This window comes from Artibeus jamaicensis, unplaced genomic scaffold, assembly GCF_021234435.1.
Source record: "Artibeus jamaicensis isolate MK-2021 breed Jamaican fruit bat unplaced genomic scaffold, CSHL_Jam_final scaffold_612, whole genome shotgun sequence".
Classification (NCBI taxonomy): Eukaryota; Metazoa; Chordata; class Mammalia; order Chiroptera; family Phyllostomidae; genus Artibeus; species Artibeus jamaicensis.
Window position 1 is genome coordinate 3,409,503 of NW_026522049.1, and position 23,748 is coordinate 3,433,250.

The 23,748-nt window shown below is 59.8% G+C and overlaps 2 protein-coding genes across 2 annotated transcripts; one reads left to right on the forward strand and one right to left on the reverse strand.

Moving 5' to 3' along the window:
• The first annotated feature begins 289 nt into the window (after positions 1–289).
• MESP2 (mesoderm posterior bHLH transcription factor 2) lies at positions 290–2,180 on the forward strand. Its single transcript, XM_037145099.2, has 2 exons — positions 290–1,105; positions 1,623–2,180. Exons 1-2 carry the CDS (start codon positions 290–292, stop codon positions 1,890–1,892), a joined length of 1,086 nt encoding a protein of 361 aa, XP_037000994.2. The 3' UTR covers positions 1,893–2,180.
• Positions 2,181–4,793: 2,613 nt separating this feature from the next.
• ANPEP (alanyl aminopeptidase, membrane) lies at positions 4,794–20,177 on the reverse strand. The gene is made up of 20 exons (XM_037145016.2): positions 19,344–20,177; positions 18,726–18,868; positions 18,465–18,616; positions 17,942–18,068; positions 17,685–17,839; positions 17,347–17,460; positions 17,094–17,237; positions 16,856–16,921; positions 16,654–16,719; positions 15,166–15,341; positions 14,871–14,950; positions 13,587–13,717; positions 13,440–13,495; positions 12,488–12,635; positions 10,181–10,272; positions 9,644–9,754; positions 9,347–9,514; positions 8,400–8,540; positions 7,921–8,002; positions 4,794–5,320 (listed from the first exon to the last, which is right to left on the reverse strand). Exons 1-20 carry the CDS (start codon positions 19,988–19,990, stop codon positions 5,171–5,173), a joined length of 2,949 nt encoding a protein of 982 aa, XP_037000911.2. The 5' UTR covers positions 19,991–20,177; the 3' UTR covers positions 4,794–5,170.
• Positions 20,178–23,748: the final 3,571 nt, after the last annotated feature.

Below are 23,748 nucleotides of genomic sequence, written 5' to 3' on the forward strand. Positions count from 1 at the left end.
GGTGGGTGGGTACCTGGTGAGAAGCTTAGCAGCTCCATCCAGATGCGAATTGTCCCTCCCACACTTCCCGGGCTGCAGGGGCCTCCATTAGAGCCCCCGAGGAGTCAGAATCCACACCTCCGCAAATGGGCCCTCTTTCCCAGGGCCCCCCTGCCCAGACCTTCCCTGGGCTCTGTGGGTTTTGACACCTCTCTGTAACCTGGCGGGGGGCCACCTCGCACCTTTGGTCCAGATAAAAGCTCAGGTCCGGAGGCGGCCGGTCCAGCATCCCCGAGCCTGTGGCCCGGCCATGGCCCAGTCCCCTGGTCTCTGCACCCTCGACCACTGGATCTTACCCCAGGGCTGGGGCTGGGCCGGACAATCGGACTCCACGTCCCCGGCCTCCTCCTCGGATTCGTCGGGCTCGTGCCCCTGCGACAGCGTCCGCGGCCCCTCGCAGGCCGCACCTCCGGTCCGCGGCGCTCCCGCGCCAGAGGCCGCCCAGACGGCGCCGGGACGCTCGCGGTCGGGACCAGCTGTCGGGCAGCGGCAGAGCGCCAGCGAGCGCGAGAAGCTGCGCATGCGCACGCTCGCCCGCGCCCTGCACGAGCTGCGCCGCTTCCTGCCGCCGTCCGTGGCGCCCGCCGGCCAGAGCCTGACCAAGATCGAGACGCTGCGCCTGGCCATCCGCTACATCGGCCACCTGTCGGCCGTGCTGGGCCTCAGCGAGGAGAGCCTGCGGCGCCGGCGCCACAGCGACGCGGCGCTCCCTCGGGGCTGCCCGCTCTGCCCCGACGGCGGCCCTGCACAGGCGCCCCGGCCGGATCTGGGCTCCGCTGCCCCCGTCGTCGGGTCTTGGGGGTCTCCCCCCGTCTGTCCCGGAGCCCCAGCGGTGCCCGAACACTTGAGAAGCAGGGTCCCCGACGTGGGTCCCTGGGTCTCACCCCCTTACTGCCCCGGGTTGCAGTCGCTTCCTCAAGAGTCCCAAGGAAATGTCCCCGACGCTGCCCTTTGGACGTCGACCCCCGTGGGTTCCGGAACGCAGACACCCCCAGAGCCGGGGACCCAGGCCACGTCCTGGGCGCCGTCCCCTGCTGACCCGGAGCCTTCCGCTGCAATGTACCAGGTACCGTCCCCCAGGCATCCCTTGAAAAGGGACGCGGTGGGTAGGCTCTAGTCAGCAGACGATTCCGTATTTTTGTAGATCCCCACGATCTAATCCAGCCCTGGTTGGGGGTGGAGAGGGCGCTGACTTCCGTGGGGAAAGAGGTGGGGCCCTGGACAGGTAAGGCCCTCACCACTACCTAGAAGTCATCACCCCCTGTGGATGAGGGAGGCACCCTCAGACTTGCCCCTTCCACCCTGGCCTCTGGAGGTGGCAGAGGCCAGGGTCCAAGTGCTCCAAAAAGGGCCGGGAGGAGGGCGGGAAGCCTCATGGCCCCAAGGTTGGGGACTTCCAGAGCAATGGCTTTTGAGCTGGTGACATTTGCTCCTTCAAGCTTCAGTTATGCCTGAAGCCCAAGAATGACTCATGGTCCATAAAGTAGTATGTTAATAAACAAAATGTATTGAATGTTTACTGTGTTGCCAGCACCGTTCTTGACACTGTCCATGGAGTCACTGCTCTTGTCTGTCTTGCACAGGGTGTTCCTGTGTCTCCGGAGCCCTATCTGTTGCCAGAAACCCCGTCCCTCCTGCCGGGCCCAGCATGCCAGGGACTCCAGCCTCAGGCCCAGTGGGGATGCTGGAGCCACAGTGCAGAGGTGCTGCCCAGCTCTGAGGACCGGGGACCAGGCCCCGCCTTCCAGTTCAGCGATGAAACCCCTCTCCAGAGCTCAGGCCCGCAGTTCAGTGGCTGCCCTGAACTTTGGCAAGAAGATTTGGAGGGGGGCCACCTGAGCATCTTCTACTAAGGGCCTTGCCTGTCCCCTTCTCAGTGAGGAATCAGGCCTGTAGTGTGGGTGCCCTCATCATTTGGGACATCAGTGATTTTCAGGCTTCCCCGTAGCTAAGGGCCCCTTTCCCAAGAGATGTCTTTCATGCAGGCAGTGTTCGAAACTGGCAGTTGGAGGCATCCCTGGCTGGAGTTGGGGCTGGCAGGCCCCCCCACTCCTGGACCCCCTCCAGAACAGCCAGTGTGCTCTGAAGAGCCAAGTTGGCAGCTGGGACTAATGGGGGGATGAGTTGGGGGAGTAGGGGAAGGGCAGAAGTCTATATGCTTTGATTTTGCTTCTTAAAAAAAAAACAACAAAAGTTTGCTTTGGTCTGTTTTTCTTCTATCAACTGGAGTTCTTATGGCCCCTGGGGAAGGAAAAATGTCCCCATCCTGCGGGGAACAGATTGTGCCCTGTCAAGGTGGATGCGGGCCCTCCCTTGCCAGTCTGATCCTATGTGTGGTGCCGGGTCTCCACCTGGCCTGCTGCGCACAGTGGCCTGCAGGGCTGACTCTTGGACCCCTGCACTTGCCTCACGCACCCAATCCTGTCGCCCCTTTCCATCCTTTTGGGTGCATTCCTGCTGACCCACAGGGCTTCTTCACAATGGCCTGAAATTGTTTTCTAAGGATGCCTGTGAGTGGCCCCAGGTACTAACTAAGCCAGCGTGTTTGGTTGCCTGGACTGCCCTAACAGAAGACCACAGATTGGGCGGCTTCACAACAGAAATGTGTTTTCTCACAGTTCTGGAGGCTAGAAGTTCAACATCAGGTATCAGCAGGTTTGGTTTCTTTGAGGCCCATCTCCTTGGTTTGCAGATGGCCACGTTCTCACTGTGTTCTCACGTGGTCACTCCTTGGGTGTGTATGTGTATGTGTGCGTGTATGTGTGCATGTGTGTGTGTGTGTCTTTGCCTCTTCTTCCTATAAGAACTCCAGGCAGTGGACTAGGGCAGCATTGTTCTCCCAGGTCCCCTCAAGAGGCGTTCCTCTAGGAGGTGGCCGGAGATTCATCCCAGATACTACTGCACTCAGGGGAGCAGGCCCCAGGGGAACGGGACTAACCACCAGCCCCATCCTCATCCTCTGGGAGGGAAGGCTCAGCTCTGCCTCTCGGGAGTGGCCCCTTGCCCCCGTCCATTCAGTGCGTGGCTGCGTCCCAGGCGTGCTGCCGCTGGCTGAACCTCTGCTCACTGACTGGCAGGGGAGAGGAACCGGCACTTGTGCCTGGACTGGGGTGACCGATCTGCTCCCACCTTCCCAGGGCCCCCAGTCATCCTCTGAGTCTGGATGTTTGCTAAGCGCCTCATCTAGGCTTTTTAGTGGCGTGTAGAGGGCATGCCTCCTGGGGAGCCTCCTGAAGGCTGGGGAGGTGGGAGGGGGCACTGCACCGGGCTGCTGCTTGCTGGCCCTTAGATCCTGCCTTCCCCTGTGTCCTGGGGCTGGACGGGAGTGAGCAGGTGGGCCCCTACTCCGAGTGTGGCCTTGAGCCCGGTTCTGCAGGCAGGTATGGCGCTCTGCATGTCCTTGCTGAAGCCTGGGAGCTGGCTTCGCCCAGGTGCCCAGACCTCCTGAGAGCTAGGGCTGCAAGCTGTCAGCCTGAGCATGCAACCTCTGGTTGTCACAGACCCTGTCCCTGGTCCACATGGAGACGGGCCCTGCTCTTGCAGAGGCAGGACAGCAGGACTCCGGTCTCCTCCCAGCTCTGCCAAGTTCTGACCTAATCCTCCTTTCCAGAGCTGGAGTTTCCTTATCAGCAAAGCCTAGATAAAGGCTGTCCGTATCTCCTGGGGTGCTGAGAACCCAGGAGACATGCGCATAGACATTGAGCTCAGTGCCGGGCACAGAGACTGGAGTCCTGGCTGGCTCTTCTCCCTGGGGACACTGGATGGCAGGGCTGACCCCTCCCCCAGTGGGGACCACCTGAGGGGCCCTATGCTCTGGTCAAGTGCCAGCCGCTGCTGCTGGGCTGCTGCTGGGCACTGGCGACAGGAAGGACGGGCCCAGAGGGGACCTGATTGGTGGAGGGACCCTGCCCCACCCTGGCTGGCTCCGCCCCACCCTTTGAAGTGCAGACCCCCGTGGAGAACAGGGGGAGCCTTCCTCCCAGAGGGGACAGGCAGTGAGGGGAAGGGGCCAGTGGGGCCTTGAAGCCAGACATGGGACCATAGTGACAGGCAGCTCTTCTTACTTGCCAGCCAAGTGGTAGGATGTGACTCCTTCCTTTCCCTCACCAACCCTAGAATCGAGCATCCCCACCATGCAGGTGATGACACCAGAGCCCAGGGGTTTCGGTCACTTGTCCAGGAAACAGTGGCTGAGCCATGACCTGAAGCCAGGCCTCAGGACTCCGGGCCCCAGCAGCTAGAGCCCTGCAGACCCTCAGCCAGTGGCCCAGCCCCCTCCGTCCCACCAGCCCAGCGCTTAGCTTGGGCCCAGGGGCGGTTCCTACCGCCTGGTGTCTGCCAGGAAATTCCCAGTAAGTCCAACATGGGCCATGGAGCCTGTGGGTCCCAGGCGGTCCCCTCCCCACGGTGATCAGGGAGGCCCCTGCCTTTTTCAGGATGCTGCTCTTGAAAACAGCTGGGTTGCAAACGGACATCACTTCCACCCACCATGGGGCTCGGGGCGGTGGCAGGGTGGCACCCAGCGTCTCAGGCCTGCCTCGGGAAGGCAGGCAAAACGAACAAGGGTTTGGGCAGATGGCACACGCAGGCGTTCTGCAGGAAGGACCGGCGGGGGGGCCCCTCTCACCCGTTGCTCCCTGGGGGGGGGCCCCCCAGAGCCCACAGTGTGCCCAGACTCCCCGCTTCCCTCCAGCCCAGCTCCCCAGCTGCGGTCAGATGCATGCCTGCTCTGGTTTGGTGATGAGCCTGGAAGCTCCTATAGAAATCCTTTATCTACATTTTCTCTTTGAAAAAATATACAGATTTGGTGCCCTGTTGAGTCCCCAGGTTCAGGGTCGTCATGGGGAAGCAGGAGAGGGTGTAGGGCAGCTCCCCAAGGCCATCCGTAGTCCACCGAGGGCTTCCCTGAGGTCAGCCCCAGGGCCCCAAGTGCTGTCGGCACGAGGGGCAGGGGCTGGGAGGTGCTTGGACGGTCTGGCCATCGGGAGCTGGGTTGGCATCACGCACAGAGTGGGGAGAACGTGGCCTACGGCTTCGTTCAGGAGTGGAGGGCCCCGCAGAGGGCTACTGGGACAGAGGCATGAGTGGGCCTCTCCCGTGCAGACCAGGCGACTGCCTGGACCGGGGGCCACTAGCTGTTGTCTGTGAACCATTGCTGCACCACGGCCTTGTTCTCCTTCACCCACTTGATGTTGGCTTTGGTCTTCTCCAGGGCTTGCTCCAGAGCCCGCGTGGCTGTGCCGAAGCCTGTGTCCGCGTTGTCCGCCTTGAACTGCTCCAGCTGCCAGGAAGAGGAAGGAAGACTCTCAGCCCAGGCTGGGGAGGGGAGCCCCAGCCTGTGTCCCCCCACTCCAGCGGGGGGGCCCGAATTCTGGGGACCGCAGCCTGTTCTCTACGACAGCGATTCCCCTCCTCGCCCCCGGGGCCAAGTCCGGATCTAGTGCAGAGCTCAAAGATGACCGCGACTCCAGGTTTAAACCTGGCTGCTCGGCGTAGTGAGCCCTCAGAGTGTGGTTCTGCACGGAGCTGACTTGCAGTATTTAACTCAGTTACGGTCTCAACCCAATCAAGGGAGGGACAGAGGGACAAATCAGACATGAACCACAGGGAACAACCAGCCACACCCCACACGTGGCCATTTCCATACCATAATGCAAATGACCCAGTTGTTTCAACAAATAAATGGTGTTTTTTTAAAGGAGATTTTACAGATTAAAAGGTGTATTAGTACTAGAGGCTGGAACTAAGGCAATTAGACAAGAAAGAAGTAAAACTATTTCTACTTGCCGATGACATGATTTGCATATAGAAAACCCTAGGAAATCTATAAAAAAATCTTATTCAAATTCATGAGTTCAGCAAGGTTGCAGGACAACGAGCAGTGTGTAAAAACCAATTGTATGTCTGCACACTAGCAATGAAAAATCCTAACATAAAATTCAGAGAATAGCTTCATTTACAGCAGCATCAAAAAGAATAAAATACTCGGGAATAACTTTGACAAGAGAAGTATGAGACTGCTATGTGAAAACTAATCATTGCTAAAAGAAATAAAGAAGCGCCCTGGCTGGTATGGCTCAGTGGATTGGGCGCTAGCTTGTGATCCAAAGGGTCTCTGGTTCGATTCCCAGTCAGGGCACATGCCTGGGTTGCAGGCCAGGTCCCCAGTAGGAGGTGCGTGAGAGGCAACCACACATTGATGTTTCACTCCCTCTCATTCCCCTCCCCTTCCCTTCTCTCTAAAAATAAATAAAATCTTTTTAAAAAATGAAGGAGACCTAAGTACAAGAAAAAAAGACCCAAATAAATTTGTGTCAAGAGACTGGAAGGTGTCAGCGTGGCAGTAGTCCCCAAACTGATCTATAGATTACACACAATCCATATCAAAGCACCAATGCCCCCCCTTTTGCAGAGAGTGCCATGCAACCCTAAAATTCATAAAGAAAGTAAAGGGACCCGGAAGAGCCAAACAGTCTTGAAAAAGGACCAAGTTGGAGGACTCATGTTCCTGATTCCCAAACCGACTACAAAGCTGCAGTAACCAAGACAGAGTGATGTTGGCATGTGGATGGACAGACAGACTGATGACGCAGAAGCGAGAGTCCGGTCGATCCATGAAAAAGAACTGAGAGTCGGTGGGTTTGCAACGAGGGTGCCAAGGCTGTTTGATGGGGGGAAAGAACGGTCTTCTCGGCAAACGGCACTGGGACAACTCGGACCCCCGCCTGACACCACACACAAAATTTAAGTGAACAGCGACCAAAGTCCTCAAAGTAAGACCGAAAATGAAAAGTCACTTAGTACACACCCAGGTGTCAACCTCTGTGACTTTGAATGAGGCCACAGTTTCTTAGATGGGGCCCCTGAAACACAAGCCACAGCAGCAACAAAAGCAGAAAAGGGGACTAAATGGCAATGGAAAAAATACAATAAAGATTTAGTTAAAATTGAAAAAAAAAGGACACCACTGGCCCTCGCTGGGCAGCTCGGCTGGTGGGAGCGGCCTCGCTATGCCCAAGGTTGCAGGTTTGATCCCCGGTCAGGGCACATACAAGAAACAACCAGTGAGTGCATCAATGAGGGGAACGACAAACTCATGTTTCAAAGGAAGGAATGATATGTGCGACAACATGGATGGGCCTTGAAAACATTATGCTAAGTGAAGGAAGCCAGACACCGATTATCAGCCAATTGTATGAGGTATGCAAACTGATGGAGACAGAAAGTAGGTTCGTTGCCTGGGGCTGGGAAACAGGGAACAGGGAGGTTCCTTTCGGGTGTGACGAAATTGTTCTAGAATTCCATGGCGATGGCGGCCCAACCTTGCGAATATACTAAAAGCCACTTCACATGGTGAATTTTATGAGACATGAACTCTATCTCAAATCGAAAAAAGAAAGGCAAATCAACCTAAATCAATGAGTTTGCGTTGGCTTCTGATTCAAACATAACATATCCATGGGAAAAAGAATTTAAAAAAGAACATAACTTAGAATCTGAGAACAGGCTGGCTATAAGATGACTATTAATTTTCTTAAGTTTGCTAATGACAGTGAAATCATGTTTTAAAAATGCCTGTGTTTTAGATAGGATGAAAGTAATTGGAAGTGGCATTATATAATAGCAGTGATTTGCCTGAAAATTACCCAACCCCCAAAAAGTGTCCGGAAGGCGTGGGTAACTGTTCAGTCTGGGTGATGGGTGCATAGAGGTTCCTAACGTTACCCTTTTGCGTGTACAAGAATTCCAAGGCAAACTTTTCTGACCGAATGGACACCCAGCTTCCTCTGAGCCCACGCTCCCTGGGAGGGCACTCGGTGGGAACTGAAAGGCGGCCACCCCCTTAGATTGGGGGTGACCCCAGGGTCCGGGGCTCCTTACCAGCTGCAGTTCCTCCTCAGTGGAGAATCGCTGAGTGATCGCCAGGATGACTCTGGAGAAAGAGAAGGAGCCTCCACCGTAGCTGCAGGGCCAGAGGAGAAGTGAGCAGTGAGGACGGTGGGAACTAAAGCACACGCCTCACAACCGCCCTGTGATTGGCCCATCTCGTATCACAACCGCCCTGTGATTGGTCCATCTTGTAGATGAGATGACAAGACGCACCAACGGAGACTGGAACACAGGTTTCACCGCAGTGTCCTTGCTTCCGTCTCCCCAGAGATCACTCCCACAGTCAGACTTTTCCTTTCCTCCAAGTGGGAGAAGGGGTAGCCCATCCCCCACCTGGTCTCTTCATTCCTGCGCCTCCCCCCCCCCCCGCCCCGGCCATGCAGGTCCCCTCCCACCTCTCCCAACGCTGCGCTGTTCTGGGCACAGAGACCCCTCTCAGGCCACCCCAGGCATGTCCTCAGAGGACTCACTCCTCAAAGAGCTTCTTCCAGTTCGCCTGGACAAAATTCCAGGCCAGAGTTTGCCCGATGACGTTGCTGGCGATGCTGTTGATGGTGGAGGTGGCGTCCTGCTTCCGGATGAGGGTGGAGTTCAGGGTGTAACGCAGGTACCTGTGGGGGCAGGATGCTTGCTGGTGACCACCTGCTTGGGCCACAGTCCGATGATCCAACAGAGAAGCCCAGTTGGCAGAGGGTTCCCCCCCCACCTCGCCCCCTGATCAGCTCCTGCTAGCTTGGACAGCCCTTTGGCATGCTGAGGGCTGAAGACCCTGTGGTCCTGTCTCCCACTTGCGGATGGGACACTGAGTGCCCTAAGCGGGGTCACTGGCTATGCCACGTGTCATGCCTGACACGGCCCTGGCATGTGACAACCATCTGATGGTGAAGGAAGAGAGGAAGGAGGACCAGAGCCCCAAGCCCCGCACCAGGTAGGGTGGCCACTACTGTCTTTGACACTAAGGATGGCCCTTCATTATTGGGGTCCAGGAGATCGTGTATGAGGCACCCAGTTAGAGCCAGGAGCCCTCATCAAAGGCTCGGGGGGCACCCAGCTGGACCTGCAGAAGGACTGAGGTCCCGGGGGGCCACCGCCCTTCAGAGAGAGAGGGAAAGTGAGCCATTGTCAAGTAAAGGCTGAGACGCCATGGCAGTTCAAAGCACAGGACATGAGCCCAGACCTGGATTCGAATCTGCACTCTACCACTCATTGAAGCTTCTGGCTCTTGGGCAAGTTGCTGTGCTTCTCTAAGCCTCGGTGTTCTCAGCTGTAAAATGGGAGCACCCCGCCCCACTGCTCGGCTTGTGAAAACCCCGTGAATGAGAGAGTAGAGGCACGGGTGAGACTGGCTCTTTCTCGCCCACCTTGGCATCCCGGTTGCACCAGGGGCACTCGTCCCACCCTGCCGGCCCGTCCTCACCTGTCCAGGATCCAGACCTGCTTGGTGCAGGCCAGGGCCGCTCGAAGCTTGTCGGCTTCATTTACTAGCGTGGCTTTTTGGAACTGCTCCCAGGCGAAGTTCCACTCCTCCTCACCACCCAGGGCGATAGCGTTGCAGTAGACAGTGGTCCGCAGGTTGGGGTGGATTCTGGTGTGGGGTTGGGGGGGGCAGTTAGCAGTGGAGCAGCAGCATGTAGGGTGGGATCAGGGCCCGGTGAGGACAGAGCTGTGGGCTTGAGGGATGAAGGAAGGCTGGGGAGGAGCCGGGGACACTCACGGGTTATTCTCGGGGTCGTTCATCCACTGTTGGAAAAGTTGAGACACCAGGCTCTGGCATGCAGGGAGCCCATTGGAGCAGGCGGTGCTGATGGCGTTCACCTCGTTGTACCTGCCCCGGGAGGGCGCTGGGTCAGCTGCCGGGCCCAGACTCTCCAGCTGACCCACGACTGCAGGCCACCCTGTCCTCTGGGTCTCCCTTGGCTCTGTGCCTTGGACAGCCAGGGGCCCGCAGGGGCTGGCACAGGGTCCAGTCCCAGCTCCCACACCCAGAATCTCAACAACCGGGTCGGGGAGGGGACCTCAGAGTTTCAGTTTGGTCCTTTGTGCCAAGAGGCCAGATGGACCCACAGCCCCCACACAGAGACTCCGGCCAGGCCTCCTGCTCCCAGGCACGGAGCTCCCTGCCTGGTGGTCCTGGTCCTGCCAGGAGCCGGGAGAGCCAGAGGGGGACACTGCCCGGGTGCTGCTCTGGCCTCCCCAGGTCACGGTGGCTGGGCCCCCCGTGACTTCCAGACCCAGAGGAGGTCGTACTCACTGGTCCATCAGTTTTTCTGGGCGCTGACTCCAGTCTTCGGTGATGTTTCTAAAGTATTCGAAGAGGGGCGTGACCTGATTCCTCAGGTAGTTCTGAGGAACAGAAAACATGAATAGCTTAGAAGTGGAGACACGAGCCTGACCCGGCTGGAGCCTCAAGGAGCCTGAGGTGGGTGCACAGGACGCACAGGGCGGCGGATGGCCAAAAAGCCTTCGCACAGCGCTCGGGGGCGGGGCTCAGACAGCGCTCGGGGGCGGGGCCGAGCCAACCCACCGAGTGTCACCGCCCCTTAAAGGATGATCGCTGGATTGGTGCGTTTCCTCCTCCTGTTTTCCTTTTCTACCTAAGGTGCCAGGATTCTGCACACTGTACCTTTTTACCCAGCATTGTACAGTAAGCCCCACCCCATGTTATCAAAATTCTTTGCAGGCCCCAGCTGGGTAGCTCGGTTGGTTAGAGTATCATCCTCATATGCCAAGGTTGCCGGTTTGGTCTCTAGTCAGGCAATAAATAAGGAGAACAACAAATCTTTTCTTCCTTCCTTCCTTCCTTCCTTCCTTCCTTCCTTCCTTCCTTCCTTCCTTCCTTCCTTCCTTCCTTCCTTCCTTCCCTTCCCTTCCTTTCTTTTCTTTCTTTCTTCTTTCTTTACCCCTCTCTCTCGAATTTACATTTTTTAAAGCATTAAAAAAACTTAAGTATTAAAAAAAATTAAAACACACACACAAAACTTCAGAAAAGCCTGTGATGAGTATCTGGCAAGAGTTCAGAGATGCTGGGGCCAGGAACATCCCTCGGAAGTTCACAGATATGACAGAAGCAATGAACGCAACCTACAGAGGAGAGCGATGGGCAGACCCCGGGGGGCAGAACAAAAAGCCAACACGCTAGAAAAGGGGAGAGGAAGAAAACGGGAGGACCAATCCAAAAAAAGAAAAAGGAAAAAGTAGAGGAAGAACGTTTAAAGGAGCAATGTAAGCGTGTCCAGACCGAAAAGCAGATGGATGAGAAAGGCGCTCCGGGACTGAGGAAAGAGCCCGCCACCCGCTTCCTGAAGGGAAACTGGCCTTGTTCAGAGACCCGGAAAACAGAACGGCTCTGAGTTTCTCATCAGAGATGAAACGTCAGTGCAGCGAGATCGGACACTTTGGAGGAATAACTTCCAACCTAGAAACTCGTAGACCCAGGTGAGCTTTCATTCCGGTGTGAGGGTGGAATGGGCATTTCAGACAATCTACCCCAGAATATCCACCTCTTCTGGAAGGTGCACTCCATCTGCCCTTTCACCCCTTGCCCAGAGAGACAGAAAACTTAAGGAACCCCCCCTCCCCGGGGGCTCAGAGACCTCCCAGCAGGAGAGCTGAGTAGGGTTCTAGAAGAAAGCAGGGGTGGCTCGGGGGACTGGAGCCAAACGGCCATATTATCTGATGCATTTACATAAGAAGGAGAAAAAAAGGAAATACACATGGGCGCCCTCTGCGGGGTTCAGTGAGTAATTGCAACGATGTAAAGGCTGCCTACGGCGCTGACCCAAGAGGGTGATGGAACCACATTCACAAGATGAGCTGAGTCCAAGGCAGGCAGGTTAATGAGCTACAATGAGGTAAAACCTCATCTACCATAAACACCTCATTTATCATAATAGGAACTTCATCGTGTGAAACGTGTTTAATTAAAAAAAAGAAGATCTCTTCAAGTGGGATGTATTGGCGACGTAACATCCCATCAAATGGATATCCAGTCACCGAACCCTGACTGGGGACACTCAAGTGTTTCGGGTTCTCTGGTCCTTTATTATCAACCCCTGGACCCTGCAGGTGCAGCGCTCTCTGCTGGTCTCCCTGGTGGGAATCTGAGCCCCCCCCCCCCATTTAAGGCGGTGCATACCTGCATCTCCCCCTTCTGCCTTGCAGGCAGGTGGGCTACACAGGTACGGGCATACTCAACTCACATTGGGGTCACCGGGGCCACGGAGGGTCCTCACAGGCATGTACCTGGGCGAGGACAGGTATCCTGCCCCCCAGCACAGTGGCTTTTTCTGAAAGTGCTGACTTCCAGAACCACACGCTCTGCGGGAAGTCCGGGTCCTTCCCTTGCCCTTCTCACCTGGCTCACCTCCCCATCCCTCCTGTTCTCACCGCTCTGCCGAGCCCGTGCTAGCAAAGGGCCCGGCGTGGGGGGCAGCCTGGAGGCTCTCGCCACCGCAGGCAGGAGTAATCTCCACCAACTTCCTAACGGTGCCGGCCTAAAGCAGCGGCCGCAACTCCGCACCACCCGCCCTGGCGCCTTCCCGGCCACGCCCCTCCGCACCTGCATGGGGGCATAGGCCGTGGAGCGGTCCAGCATGAGCTTGAAGTAGTTCAGGCTGCTCAGGGCGGCCTCCCAGGGCAGGTATTCTGTCTCTCCACTCAGGAAGAGGGTGTTGTTCAGCGCCAGGGTGACATTGACAATGCCAGCACTGGGGACGAACAGAGGGGCTCAAGTAAGCACCCCTGCCCAGTCCTCTCTGGAACCCCAGCCTCCTCCTGGAGCCTGAGGCCCCAGAGCCCCAGCTGAGCCAGCTCCAGTGTTCACTGGGCTGCGGAACATGGGTGCAGGGTGGCTCCACACACAAGGCCAGCCCGGCCGGGCCCTCACCCACTTCCCATCACAATCCTTTGCTTATTACCCCCATTTCACAGATGAGAAAACTGAGGCTCGAAGTAAAGTGACTTGCCTAAGGCCATAGAGCCCATAAAGACAGAGCTTAGATTCAGAAGGACACACAAAAAAGCTTGTGTTCTTTCCTCTGCCAATTTCTTCTCTGATTTTCCAGGCCCTCTCAGTCTTTCTCCCTCCCCCTCCTCAGGCTGTCTGTGCACATGGGGTTCATAAATGCCCGTATCTGTGGGTGACAACAGTTCATCCGCACTTCATGTTGCCTGTCTTGTCCTTCCCAGATGTCCTGGCACCTAGCACAGAGACCTGGCACACACCCTTCAGGAAAAGCTTGGTGCTGTGGAGTGCAGTGTGACTGAGGGGTTGGGCGGACCATGGGCGGGGCACTTGGCCTCAGGGAAGGGCACTCAAACTCCGGAGTCTCAGGCTCCTCATCTGGGAAATGGAGGCTGAGGGCTGGGCGCCCCCGGGGCCCAGGGAGCCTGCTGCGCTGGGCCTGGCTCCGGGAGCAAACAGCTGCTTCTTCCTCTGGAAAACCTACCTGCTTGATTGAGTCACAGGCCCTCCTGGCAGGGCCAGTCTGGGCCTGAGGGGGCACGCTCACCTGGCCAGGTCGAAGGCATCGTGGATGATCTGGGCCCGGTTGATGACAGGGATGACCTAGAAGGGGCCACAGAGGGTGTGACCTCAGGGTGTGACCTCGGGCTGGGCCTGGGGCAGGGGACAGGTCGGGTGGCAGACAGACACCCACCGACAGGTTTCTCTGCAGCTGACTCCGAATCTTCCTCCAGTTGTCTTCGTCGTAGTTCACCTGGTAATAGTCCGTCACGTTGATGTTCAGCAGGACCCAGTCCTCAGTTTCGGTTTTGAACTGCTCCTCGACTGTGGGAAAGAGACAAGAGCTGGGGGGTGCTGCTCAGAGACCCCAGGCTGTCCCCGGACCCTCCTCTCTCCAGGCCTCAGCAAGAGCAGCCTCCTGCAACCTGGCGGCGGCCGCAGCTGGCCCACAAGCCTCTGGGGCGATGCCAGGGAAGGGAGGAGATGGGGTGTCGAGCAGGCTGCCCGGCCCACCTCTGGCAGCCTCAGACAAGCCACATGCCATGTCAAACCTCAGTGCCCGGCCTGCTTCCCACAGCCTGCCTGCGCCTGGACCAGTCTCCATTCTCTCATGGCCGGACCTCCGGTCCACACCCCGGCGCTGGCCATCGGGTCCCTGGTGCTTGGTGCCCCCACCCCTGCTCTATCTTTCACCCTTCCGTCCTGTCTCCTGGCAGCCAGAGGGGACCCTTCCACAGCTGCAGGTCAGACCCAAGCACCTGTCTGCCCACTTCCCACCTGCGCCAAGGATGCTGGGTTTCCCGCACCCTGCAGGGACCTCCACTCAGTCCCCATGTTCGCTGTTGCCTCTGCGCCTTACACCTGCTATTTCCTCTGCCCGGAATGCTTTTCTCTACCACCGCTAAAGAAAAGCTGCTGTTCCTCTAAGACTCAGGTCACCTCCTCCAGGAAGTCTTCCTTGATCTCTCCATGAAGTTCAACCTCGCCTACCCTCAGCTCCTGGCCCCTGTGCCCTTCCAGCAGCCCAGAGGTCATGCACACCTCTGCTAAAGCACTCAGAACAGCTCTGGAAAGTGTTTAACTGCCTGTCTTCCCTTCATCGGCAGCCTCGGCCCGGGCAGGGGACAATTTGCCTGGACCGTGGTTTCCTCCATGCCTGGCAGGGTGGGGCTGCTCATGCCCAGTGCCAGGCACTGTTTAAAATATTTCATGTGGATTGTCTCCTTTACTCCTCACAGAATCCCAGGGGGAAGCTACTGTTCTTGGCCCCATTTTATAGATGAAAAAGTCAGGACCAAACAGGGATGGTCACTTGCCCAGGGTCCCACCGCTGGGCAGCAGCAGCGGCAGAGGTTACAACCGAAGCCGTCGGCTCGATTTGGGGAGTGAAATGAGGCTGCCGTCAGCCCCAGCACAGGGGCCAGGATCTGGGGGGTGTGGGGTGGGACTGCTGTCCAGGAGGGTAGGGCGGGGTTACTTTTGGAGGCTTCCTCCAGCCAGACGTCCTGCTGCTGGACGCCATCTTTCAGAGACGAGATGTGGACAATCCACTGGTAGCTGCAACAAGAGACCCGAGGTCAAGCAGTGCAAGACGGCTGGCCACGAGCAGCCCCACCCGGGCCCCCACTTCTTGCCCGACTCCAGCACCAGGCGCCTCCACCCTCCTGGCCCAGGAGGCAGAGCCTGTCTAGAGCCCCCGGGGCTGGGGCCCCAGCAGGCCCGGCCCTCAGAACCCTCGCCGGGACGCCTGCCCCAGGACACCATCTGCTCACTTGAATGGTGAGGGGCGGGTGGGCTCGGACTCGGGGTCCAGAAGGAAGTACTGCTGGGAGATGTTCCCTGTGCTGGTGTCCACGGTGATGAGGGGGAAGCCCATCTGCAAGACCCAGCGGTCCATGATGGTGCTCACGTTTTGAGGCAGCGTGATGTTTGTCTGATTGTCCACAGCCTGGAAGAGGACGGCCAGGTGAGGAGAAGCCAGGGTCACAGTCAGGGCAAGGGGGAGAGGTGCGAGCACCCAGATGGGGGCCTGGGGACGGGCTTCGGGGGTGCGAACTGGTGACCTTCTGGGTCACAGGCCGGCACTCAGTCCACTGAGCCACACCAGCTAAGGCTGCACTGGTTTTGTAATAACAAAAAAAACTCCAACAATGCCCGTTAACGGCTGAGAAAATGAAAACGAGATCAGGGCGAGAAAGCGGGCAGAAGAGCATGTTAGAGGGTGCGTACAGGCTGAGATGGGGGGAGCTCTGGGGGCTGCAGAAAGAGGGGGCTCAGGGGCAGAGGGAACCGGAGGGAGGGATGAAGTTGGAGGGGCGTCTGGCACGGAGAAGGGCTCAGCTTGCGGGACAGGAGAGAAACTGAGGCAGGGCAAGGCAGACAGTGGAGGTGGAGGGGAGGGACGGAGGCAACTGGGGAGGAAAGGGAGATGGGGGAGGTGGGCCAGGCTGGAGGCAGAGGGAACCTGGGTGGGAGGTTGGCCAAGAGGACACGGGAGCCCAGCTGTGACCTGTGACAAAGCCCTGGGTCTCCCCTCTCTGGTCAGACTGGCCTCGGAGCCTGGGCGCCCGGGGACTGGAGGGACATGATGGCAACAGTGGGGGAGCAGCTGGCAGGGAAGCCTGGGGCGTGGGGCTCTGGAGGGGTCACCCCAGTCGGGCTGAGGAGGGGGAGGGGGAAGCTGTGAGGAGGAGATGGGAGATGGCAGCCAGCGGGCAGACCTAGTCCAGGAGAGGCGGTGGGGGAGGGGGAGGGAGGGGACGGACAGAAGGTCTGCCCAAGAGACAGGGGTGCTGTGGGATGCAAGGTGATAGGAATGCAGGGTGGGGCCGGTTGGGAGGGCCCCGGCTTGTGCTGGGGGTGCTGGGGTGCAAAGTCACGCCTGGGCGGGGCCGGGCGGGCACAGGGCGGCGGGACTGCCAAGAAGGGTGGAGGGCCGGCTCCAAAGTCCCTGGCCGAGGCGGGCTTGGGCGTGGGAGCCGTGAGGGCCCATTTCCTCAGCGCTGAGAAGAGGGGACTCGCAGACCCCCCATCACGGAGGTCCCTACGGGGGAGGCAGGCTGCCTGCTGGGGTTTCTCAAACAACCGCCTTCCGGGGGCCATCCTTGTGCCCATCTCGCATGTGACCAACCTCGGCTCCAAAGGACCTGCCCAGGCTGACAGCGGCACCGGGCACATCCCCTTACACAGGCGCTACCGCCGGGGGCTGCCAGCATCTCAGAACCCCCACGGAACAGCTCCTGGGGCTGGCGGTTACCCACCTCCTGCAGGTGCACCCACAGGTCCTGGTAGGTGGCACTCTTGTAGGCAAAGGCACTGAGATAGGACTGTGGAAAGACAGGCCATGGTGAGGGCGGAGCCAGTGTCCCAGGCCCTACCTCTGTGGCGGGCTGGGCTTGGGGACCCGGGGCAGGGGCTGGAGGAGACCACCACCCCCACGCCCGGCTGGCCAAGCGCACTCACCGCCAGGCCCGTCTTGAACAGGTCCTCAGTCAGGAAGCTGGAGAGCATCCTGAGGACAGCGGCCCCCTGGGTGGAGAAATGGGGGGGGGGGGGCTCAGAAAGCTGTGCTCAGCCGGCAGGACCCTGTGGCCGCGGCAGGCCAGGCCAGGCCAGGCCAGGCGCTCCCAGCCTGCAGGCCGAGTCCCCACTGCCCTCCCGAAGCCTCCCCCACCCAGGTCTCTGCAACTGGGGGCAGCACCTTGCTGTAGGAGATGGAGTCGAACAACTCATTGATCTGGGCGGGCGTGGTGACCTCCTCAGCAGGGGTGGTCAGCGGGTGGGAGGAGGCCAGCGCGTCCACGGCCATCACGCTGTACACCTCATTCTGCACGATCATGTCTCTCTGCGAATCCCTAACGGCCGTTAGTAGGCTGTCCCGGGCGCGGTGACCCAGCTCTGCCCCACCCCCACCCCGGCTCCCCCATCCCAGGGCCCTGGCACAGCTGGCTCACCAGGTTCCAGGTGGGCTCGGCGTAGTCGGCACCCAGGTACTCCACGTAGGAGGCAAAGCCCTCGTTCAGCCACAGGTCGTTCCACCAGGCCACTGTCACCAGGTTCCCAAACCACTGTGGGGGCGGGGGGTCAGCCGGCCAGTGCCTCTGGCCCTGCGGCCCCCCACCATCCCCAGAGCCATCCTTCAGGAGCACCATTGGGTGCCAGGTCCCAGGCAGGTGACTCCAGCATTGTGACAGCTCCCCCCCCCTGCCGCCACCTTCATTGCCCTTGTCCCTTCTCAGCTGCAGGGGCCTGTGCAGGCACCTCCTTCTGTACCACCCATGCCGAGGGGTACCTGGTGGGCCAGCTCGTGGGCGATCACAGTGACCACCCGCTCCTTGTTGCTACTGGAGGAGTACTGGGGGTCAAACAGCAGGGAGTTCTCCCGGTAGGTGACCAGCCCCCAGTTCTCCATGGCACCGGCGTTGAAGTCAGGCAAACCGACCTGGTCTGGGGAGGCCGGGCGGTTGGTGGGGTGACCTCTGGGCACGGAGCCCTCCCCGCCACTGCCCTCGCCAAACTCCACGTAAGGCCCCTGACCCGCTCACTCACCGGACTTTTCCAGGGGGTAGGCGGTGGCATAATGACCGGCGAAGAACTTTAGGATGGGGCCGGTCACGTTCAGGGCGTAGTCACTGTGTCCTGCCTGGGTGGCACTCGGCCGAGCCCAGATCCGGATCTGCAGAGAGGACAGAGGAGGGTCAGGGCCCCTGTCGGGTCCCAGCGCCTGGACGAGGTCGAGCCGGCAGCCTGGGCCGCAGCAGGGAGGGCTGGGGGTTCCTGAGGGGCCGGGCGTCCTGGCGGGGGGCCTTTGAGGAGTAACGGGCAGTGGTCGTAACCACCATCTGTCTGCCTGGCACCCACGGGTCGGGAACCCCGTTCATGACAAGGAACCCATTTTTCAGATGCAGAGACTGAGGGTCAGGGAACTCGCCTCGGAGGACTCCGAGCCCGGGCTCAAACGCAGTGGCCTGACCATGCAGGGGCCGGGATGGGGACAAAGAGAGGCAGGAACAGCCCCCTCCACCCAGGGCGAGACCAGTCTTGGTGGGCACAGGCGGGCCCAGCCTCGTACCAGGACGTTGCTGTTGGGCGCCATCTCCTCCACGCTCTGCACAGACGTGAACTCGCTCACGATGTAGGCCAGCAGGTACGTGGACATGACGGGGGTGGGGTGGAACTCCGTCTCGTTCCAGGTGGGGTCGTCCGCCAACGGGACGCTGGGGCCTGGGCGTGAAGCGGGCTGCAGGCGTGAGGGCGGGCCCCCTCTCCCCTGCCCTGCACCCCAGCCCCGGGAACCTTGGGGTGCTGGCTTCCCCGGGACGGACCGGCTCACCTTGGGGCAGCATGTTGGACAGGGCCGTGAGGTTGTTGGGGTGGACCAGGGTGATGTTGAACTGGGCTTTCATGGACGGCTCGTCGAAGCACGGGAAGGATTTCCGGGCGTCTGTAGACTGCATCTGCGTGGTGGCCAGCACCCTGCCCAAGCCAGAGCGTTAGAGGCTTTGCTGGCAGAATTCCTGTGCCCGTGGTGGGGGGCTTCAGGGTGTGGCTGGGTTTGCGGGGGAAGGGGGTGTGGAAGGCTGGCCCGGCCTAGTCCCTGCCTTGCCCGGGCAGCGTCTGGGCCCCGACCGGCCAGCCGACTCCGGGAGACCAGAGCTCCTTCTGGATTCGGGGTCAAAGTCCTGGCAGGCTCCAGCGCCGTTCAGTCAGGGAGACCAAATGTCTCCCCCGAGCCTCCGTTTTCCTGTCTAAACCAGGGGCACTTTCCTCACGTGCCCCCAGCTCCCCGAAGTGGGGGAAGGAGGCCCTCCAGGAAAGGGTTTGCTGTCTGGGCAGCTGCTCCCCGCGAGAGGTGGATGGAGCCACGGGCCAGCCGAGGGCTCCAGAAGGTTCAAAGGCCTTCCAGCCAAACCCTCCCTCGGCCCCCGGGACTCGGCCCGCCCCGACTCACTTCTTCTCGTTGCCGTCCGTGTACTCGCTGCGGTAGAAGCCGCCCAGGTCGTCCGACAGCTCACCCTCAAACTGGGTGTCCATCTCGTACAGGCTGCCCGCCTGCAGCTGGCTCTTCAGGTGCACCACCAGGTACTCCGTGACCTCGACCAGCTCGGTCTTCTCGATGTCAGGCACGGGGGCGTCCCCCACGCCCCGCAGGGTCACCATGTGCTGCTCCGGGGTCTTCGAGTAGTTGAGCTTCTTGCTGTGGATGATGATGACGTCGGTGGCCTCCTTGCACTTGAAGCGGACGGTGCTGGAGCCCTCGAAGATGTACAGGCCGTCCTGGTTGGGGGTGAGGTAGGGCCTTAGCCTCACCTTGTAGGACTCGGGCTCCAGCGTCTGGGGGAGGCGGTACTGATTCCATGGCTTGTCCGGGTCCAAGGTGGTGGCCGCAGTGGTGCTCTCAGTAGTGCTCTCAGTGGTGCTCTCAGTGGTGCTCTCAGTGGTGCTGGGGCTGGTGGGGGTTGTGACAGGGTTCTCGGTGCTCCTGCTCTTCTCCTGGGAGTACACCACGGACAGGGCGATGATGGTGGCCACGGCCCCCGCACCCAGGATGATGCCCAGGATGCCGACGGGCTTGGAAATGTAGAAGCCCTTGGCCATGGTGAGGGCGCAGCACTCGGGAGGCTCAGGACCGGCAGGAGACCGGGCAGCCCGGGGCCGGGCTTATATCTCACAGGGGAGGAGCCCCACGGCCCTCAGACTGGGCAAAGATTAACCAGGGTTCAGAGAGGCGAAGGTCACTGTGCTGCGCAGGGGCGCCGTGCTCTGTCCAGGCTCCCGTGAGGACACCCAGAAGCAGTGCACCTGCTAGAAGAAAACAGTGTCTGGTTACATGCTGCTGGCGGCCCCGGAGCCCGCCCGCCCGCCCGCCCAGCCGCCTGAGGGCTAAAGGGTCGTTACAGGGAGGGGCAGCCGGGTGGCACCCTGTGTGAAGGCCGAGATGGTGGGGCCAGGAGCAGGAAGACCCAGGTTCGAGTGAGGGAAGGACTTCCCAGGGGCAAGAGGTGGGAGACTCAGAGAAGGGAGGAGCTGGTTTCTGGGTCAGGAACAGGCCAGGTCTCCCTCCGCTGTGGTGGGGACCTGGAAGGAGGTGCGGGCTCCCCGGGGGCCTTGCCGCAGCCTCGCCTGCATTCCTCCAGAGCAAGCCGGGCTCCCAGGTGCACCACCCCCGCCACTCCGCACCCCCCTCCATCAGCTCCCCGAGTAGAATGAAATAAGCTCTTCTGCCTTTTTAAGAGAGGAAGCTGGCGGAGGCCTAACCTCTTGACCAGCCATGACCTTGGGTAGGCAGCTTCACCTTTCTGCGACCTCTTTCCTCCTCATGACAGCTTTTACCTCTCTTGTTTAGCAGAACCCCCAAAATCACCCCTCCTTTCTTACTTGGAGCTCACCCACTACTTCTTTTCCTGCCCTTGGTGGAAAGGACGATACTACCTATCATACTCAATAAAATATGTTCTCAGAGGGAACCGATGTGCGTTATTACCTTCCCCATGTACCGGCCCGTCCACACCCCCTGACCCTCCCCGCCCCCGACCCAATGCCCCCCTCACACCACCCCCGACCTCACCGTGTCCTTGGTCAAAGACACTTTCATTGTCTACATGGGCACTGAGGGAGCCTCATGAACTCCCCACTTCCACTGGGGCCCCTCAAACCTCTCGGCTGGCTCCACACGGTGGATTATTATTTTCTACCATTGCTTAAAACCTTCCATTGGGTCTTGGAATCCAGGCCAAATCTTCTAAAGGGACCCCCAGTTCGGGTGCTATCAGCCTGCCTCTGTTCCCCGGCCCACCTGGCCTTCCCCTGACCCCCTGGCCGCAGGACCTTTGCACACGCTGTTTCCTCCCCCTGGGCCGTCCCTCCCTTCTCACCTTGGCTACTTCCAATTCATCCTGCAAGTCTCTCTCTGAGAAGACACCTGACCTCCCCGACCAGGTCAAGCCCCTATTAACTCCATGGGCGCCACCAACCTCTTCCGCAAAGCCCTGTACCCCACTGGATTTTCCGTGCGACCTGTGTGATTGATGATACGAGTCCTGCTTATTTCCCCCACGGACTGGAGGCCGCGGGAGGGCAGGGCGCATGCCCAGCCACAGTCGGTGCTCAACGTGTACTTGCTGAGTGAAGGCACACGAGGTCAAACAAATAAATGAATGAAAGTCTTTCTAGCCCATCTCCACTCCTGCCCCAGGGGAACTGTCTGCTCCCTTTGTCTCAGGACACACAGGCAGGCGGAGTCAGTTCACAGCCAAAAGCACCTGAGGACTCCCATGGGTCTGTTCCATCAGCTTGTGGGCTCCTTGCAGCCCTCACTCACCTGCCTCCCACTCCCCAGGTCTGCTTGGAGGCTTGGCCAGTGAATACGCCCGTGAACTGGCGCAGATGTGAATTCTTTCAGGTATAACCGCAGGAGTGAATGCCTCCCACCCGTTGCCTAGCTGGCAGGGGCCAGGCTCTGAGTGCTGGGCCTTCAGGGGACCCTGGGTGCCCATCGTTCAGAGGGAGGTGGCCCCTCAAGCCCTCAGCCTTTCCCTCCTTCTCTCTCTAGAGGCCTGCCCTCAAGACCCCGGCCTGGGCAGTGTGCACTTCCCACCGCAGTGACTGGCAGGCAGCCGCCCCCGTCAGTCCTGGGCTGATGGTCAGGCGACACCAGTGGAAAGCCAAGCACCCGGGGGTAAGGGCTGCAGCTTGGTCACGGTGACGAAGGCATGGCGACACCCAGGGGTGAGGTGACGTGTGTTCCCAGGCCCCTCCATCAGGGCCAGAATTTGCCAAGGAAGGCCGTCTGGACAGAACCCCAGAAGGCTGGTCCCCGGGCCCACACAGCCCCCCAAGTGGTGGGCATCTCCCCGAACCCATGACCGGGCCTGCAGCCCCCTCCCACTTTTGCTTCGGAAAGACCAGTAAATCCACTTGGCCTAATCCCTTCTCCAAACAAAGAAAGAGGCCCTGCCTGGCCCACTGCAGCTTTTCCTGTTTGCTTTGGACCTGGACCACGGGCCCAGCTGGCTGGAACCCTGACTCTGTCCGAAAGGGCCTCTGGTCTTCAAAGTCACCGCCCCATAGTGAGAGACCCCTGCTCTGGGCAGCAGGCCAGGCCCAGCTGGGAGACCACAGAGAGGGGCGCCCTCCACAGTCCCCACTGTGGCCCAGGCCGGGCCATCTCCACACCCCACGGGCTGGCGGCGACACTGTCCCTCTCTGCCACCAAGCCCTCCACACGCCTCGGCCCAGAAAGCTCCCCCTCCTGCTCAGGCCTGCTCTCCGGTTCCTCACCGCCCGCCCGTGGGATGTGGAATGAAACCTCAGCTCTGGCTGCCGCCTTGAGCTCTCCCCTGACCCGGGCCCTCTGGCCTCTGTTTGCAGTGCCCACTGCGTCCCTGGGGGCCGGCATTTCCCCACCCCCACCCCCGTCACCCCAGGCTTTTCATATCTTGGGATATGAAAAAAGCTTTGCTCGCCCTGTTTCCACGGCCAGGAGCATCTTTTCTCTCCCGCCCGTCAAACTCCTGCTCATCCTTCAAAACCCAGCTCCGATGTCACCGCCTTCTCACACACGGCAGCCCCTCTTTGCTTCACTGGCCTCGGGTTCACGCCGTGGCCACGGCGCTTATGAAAACGCTTTCTACCTGTTCAGAGCCTGCCACCAGATCCAGGCACCTTGAGGGAAGGCTCGGTGACTCCGTGCCCCTCCACACCTTGCTCGGGTCAGGAGCCCAGGAAATGCCGGCTGAGTGAGTGGTAACAGCTACCCTCCTTGCCACGGCTTATGGGTCCGGCCTGATCCAGCCCCCCGACCTCCCACACTCCGCCTCGCTCCCCTGGTCTCATCCCTCTCTCCGCTGCCTCCCTGGCCTCTGTTGGTTTATCAAGCCCACTAGGCTCTCTCCCTGGCCCCTCCGCCTCCAGTGGCCCCAAAGAAGATGCTCTTTGGGCCTGAAAAGCTTCTGTCTTTCGTTCATCTTCCACCCTCTTGTCCTGGAGGCTCACTTCAGTGGTGCCGGCCCAGGACAACCCCCCCCCACCGAGCGCCCCCGAGACTCTGAGCACCTGCACCCTCCCCCCAGGCAGGCAGGCGCCTGGTACACAACTGGCCGGCGACAGGTGCTTATGGAATGGATGCGGCAACGAGACAATGAGAGGCAGCGGTTAAAGATGGAATTCCCTGCGATTCAGGACCCCTTGATCCTGCGAGGGGGGGCGAGTCCCCCCTCCGGCCCCCCTGCTCTCCTTCCTGGGGTCCCAGACTGGGCACACGGACTGCCCTTTCTGCTGCCCCTGGGGGCCTCCTGCACATGACTTATCATTGTTCTTTACATTCATTCACCACCTACTCTCCTTCGGAGCAATAG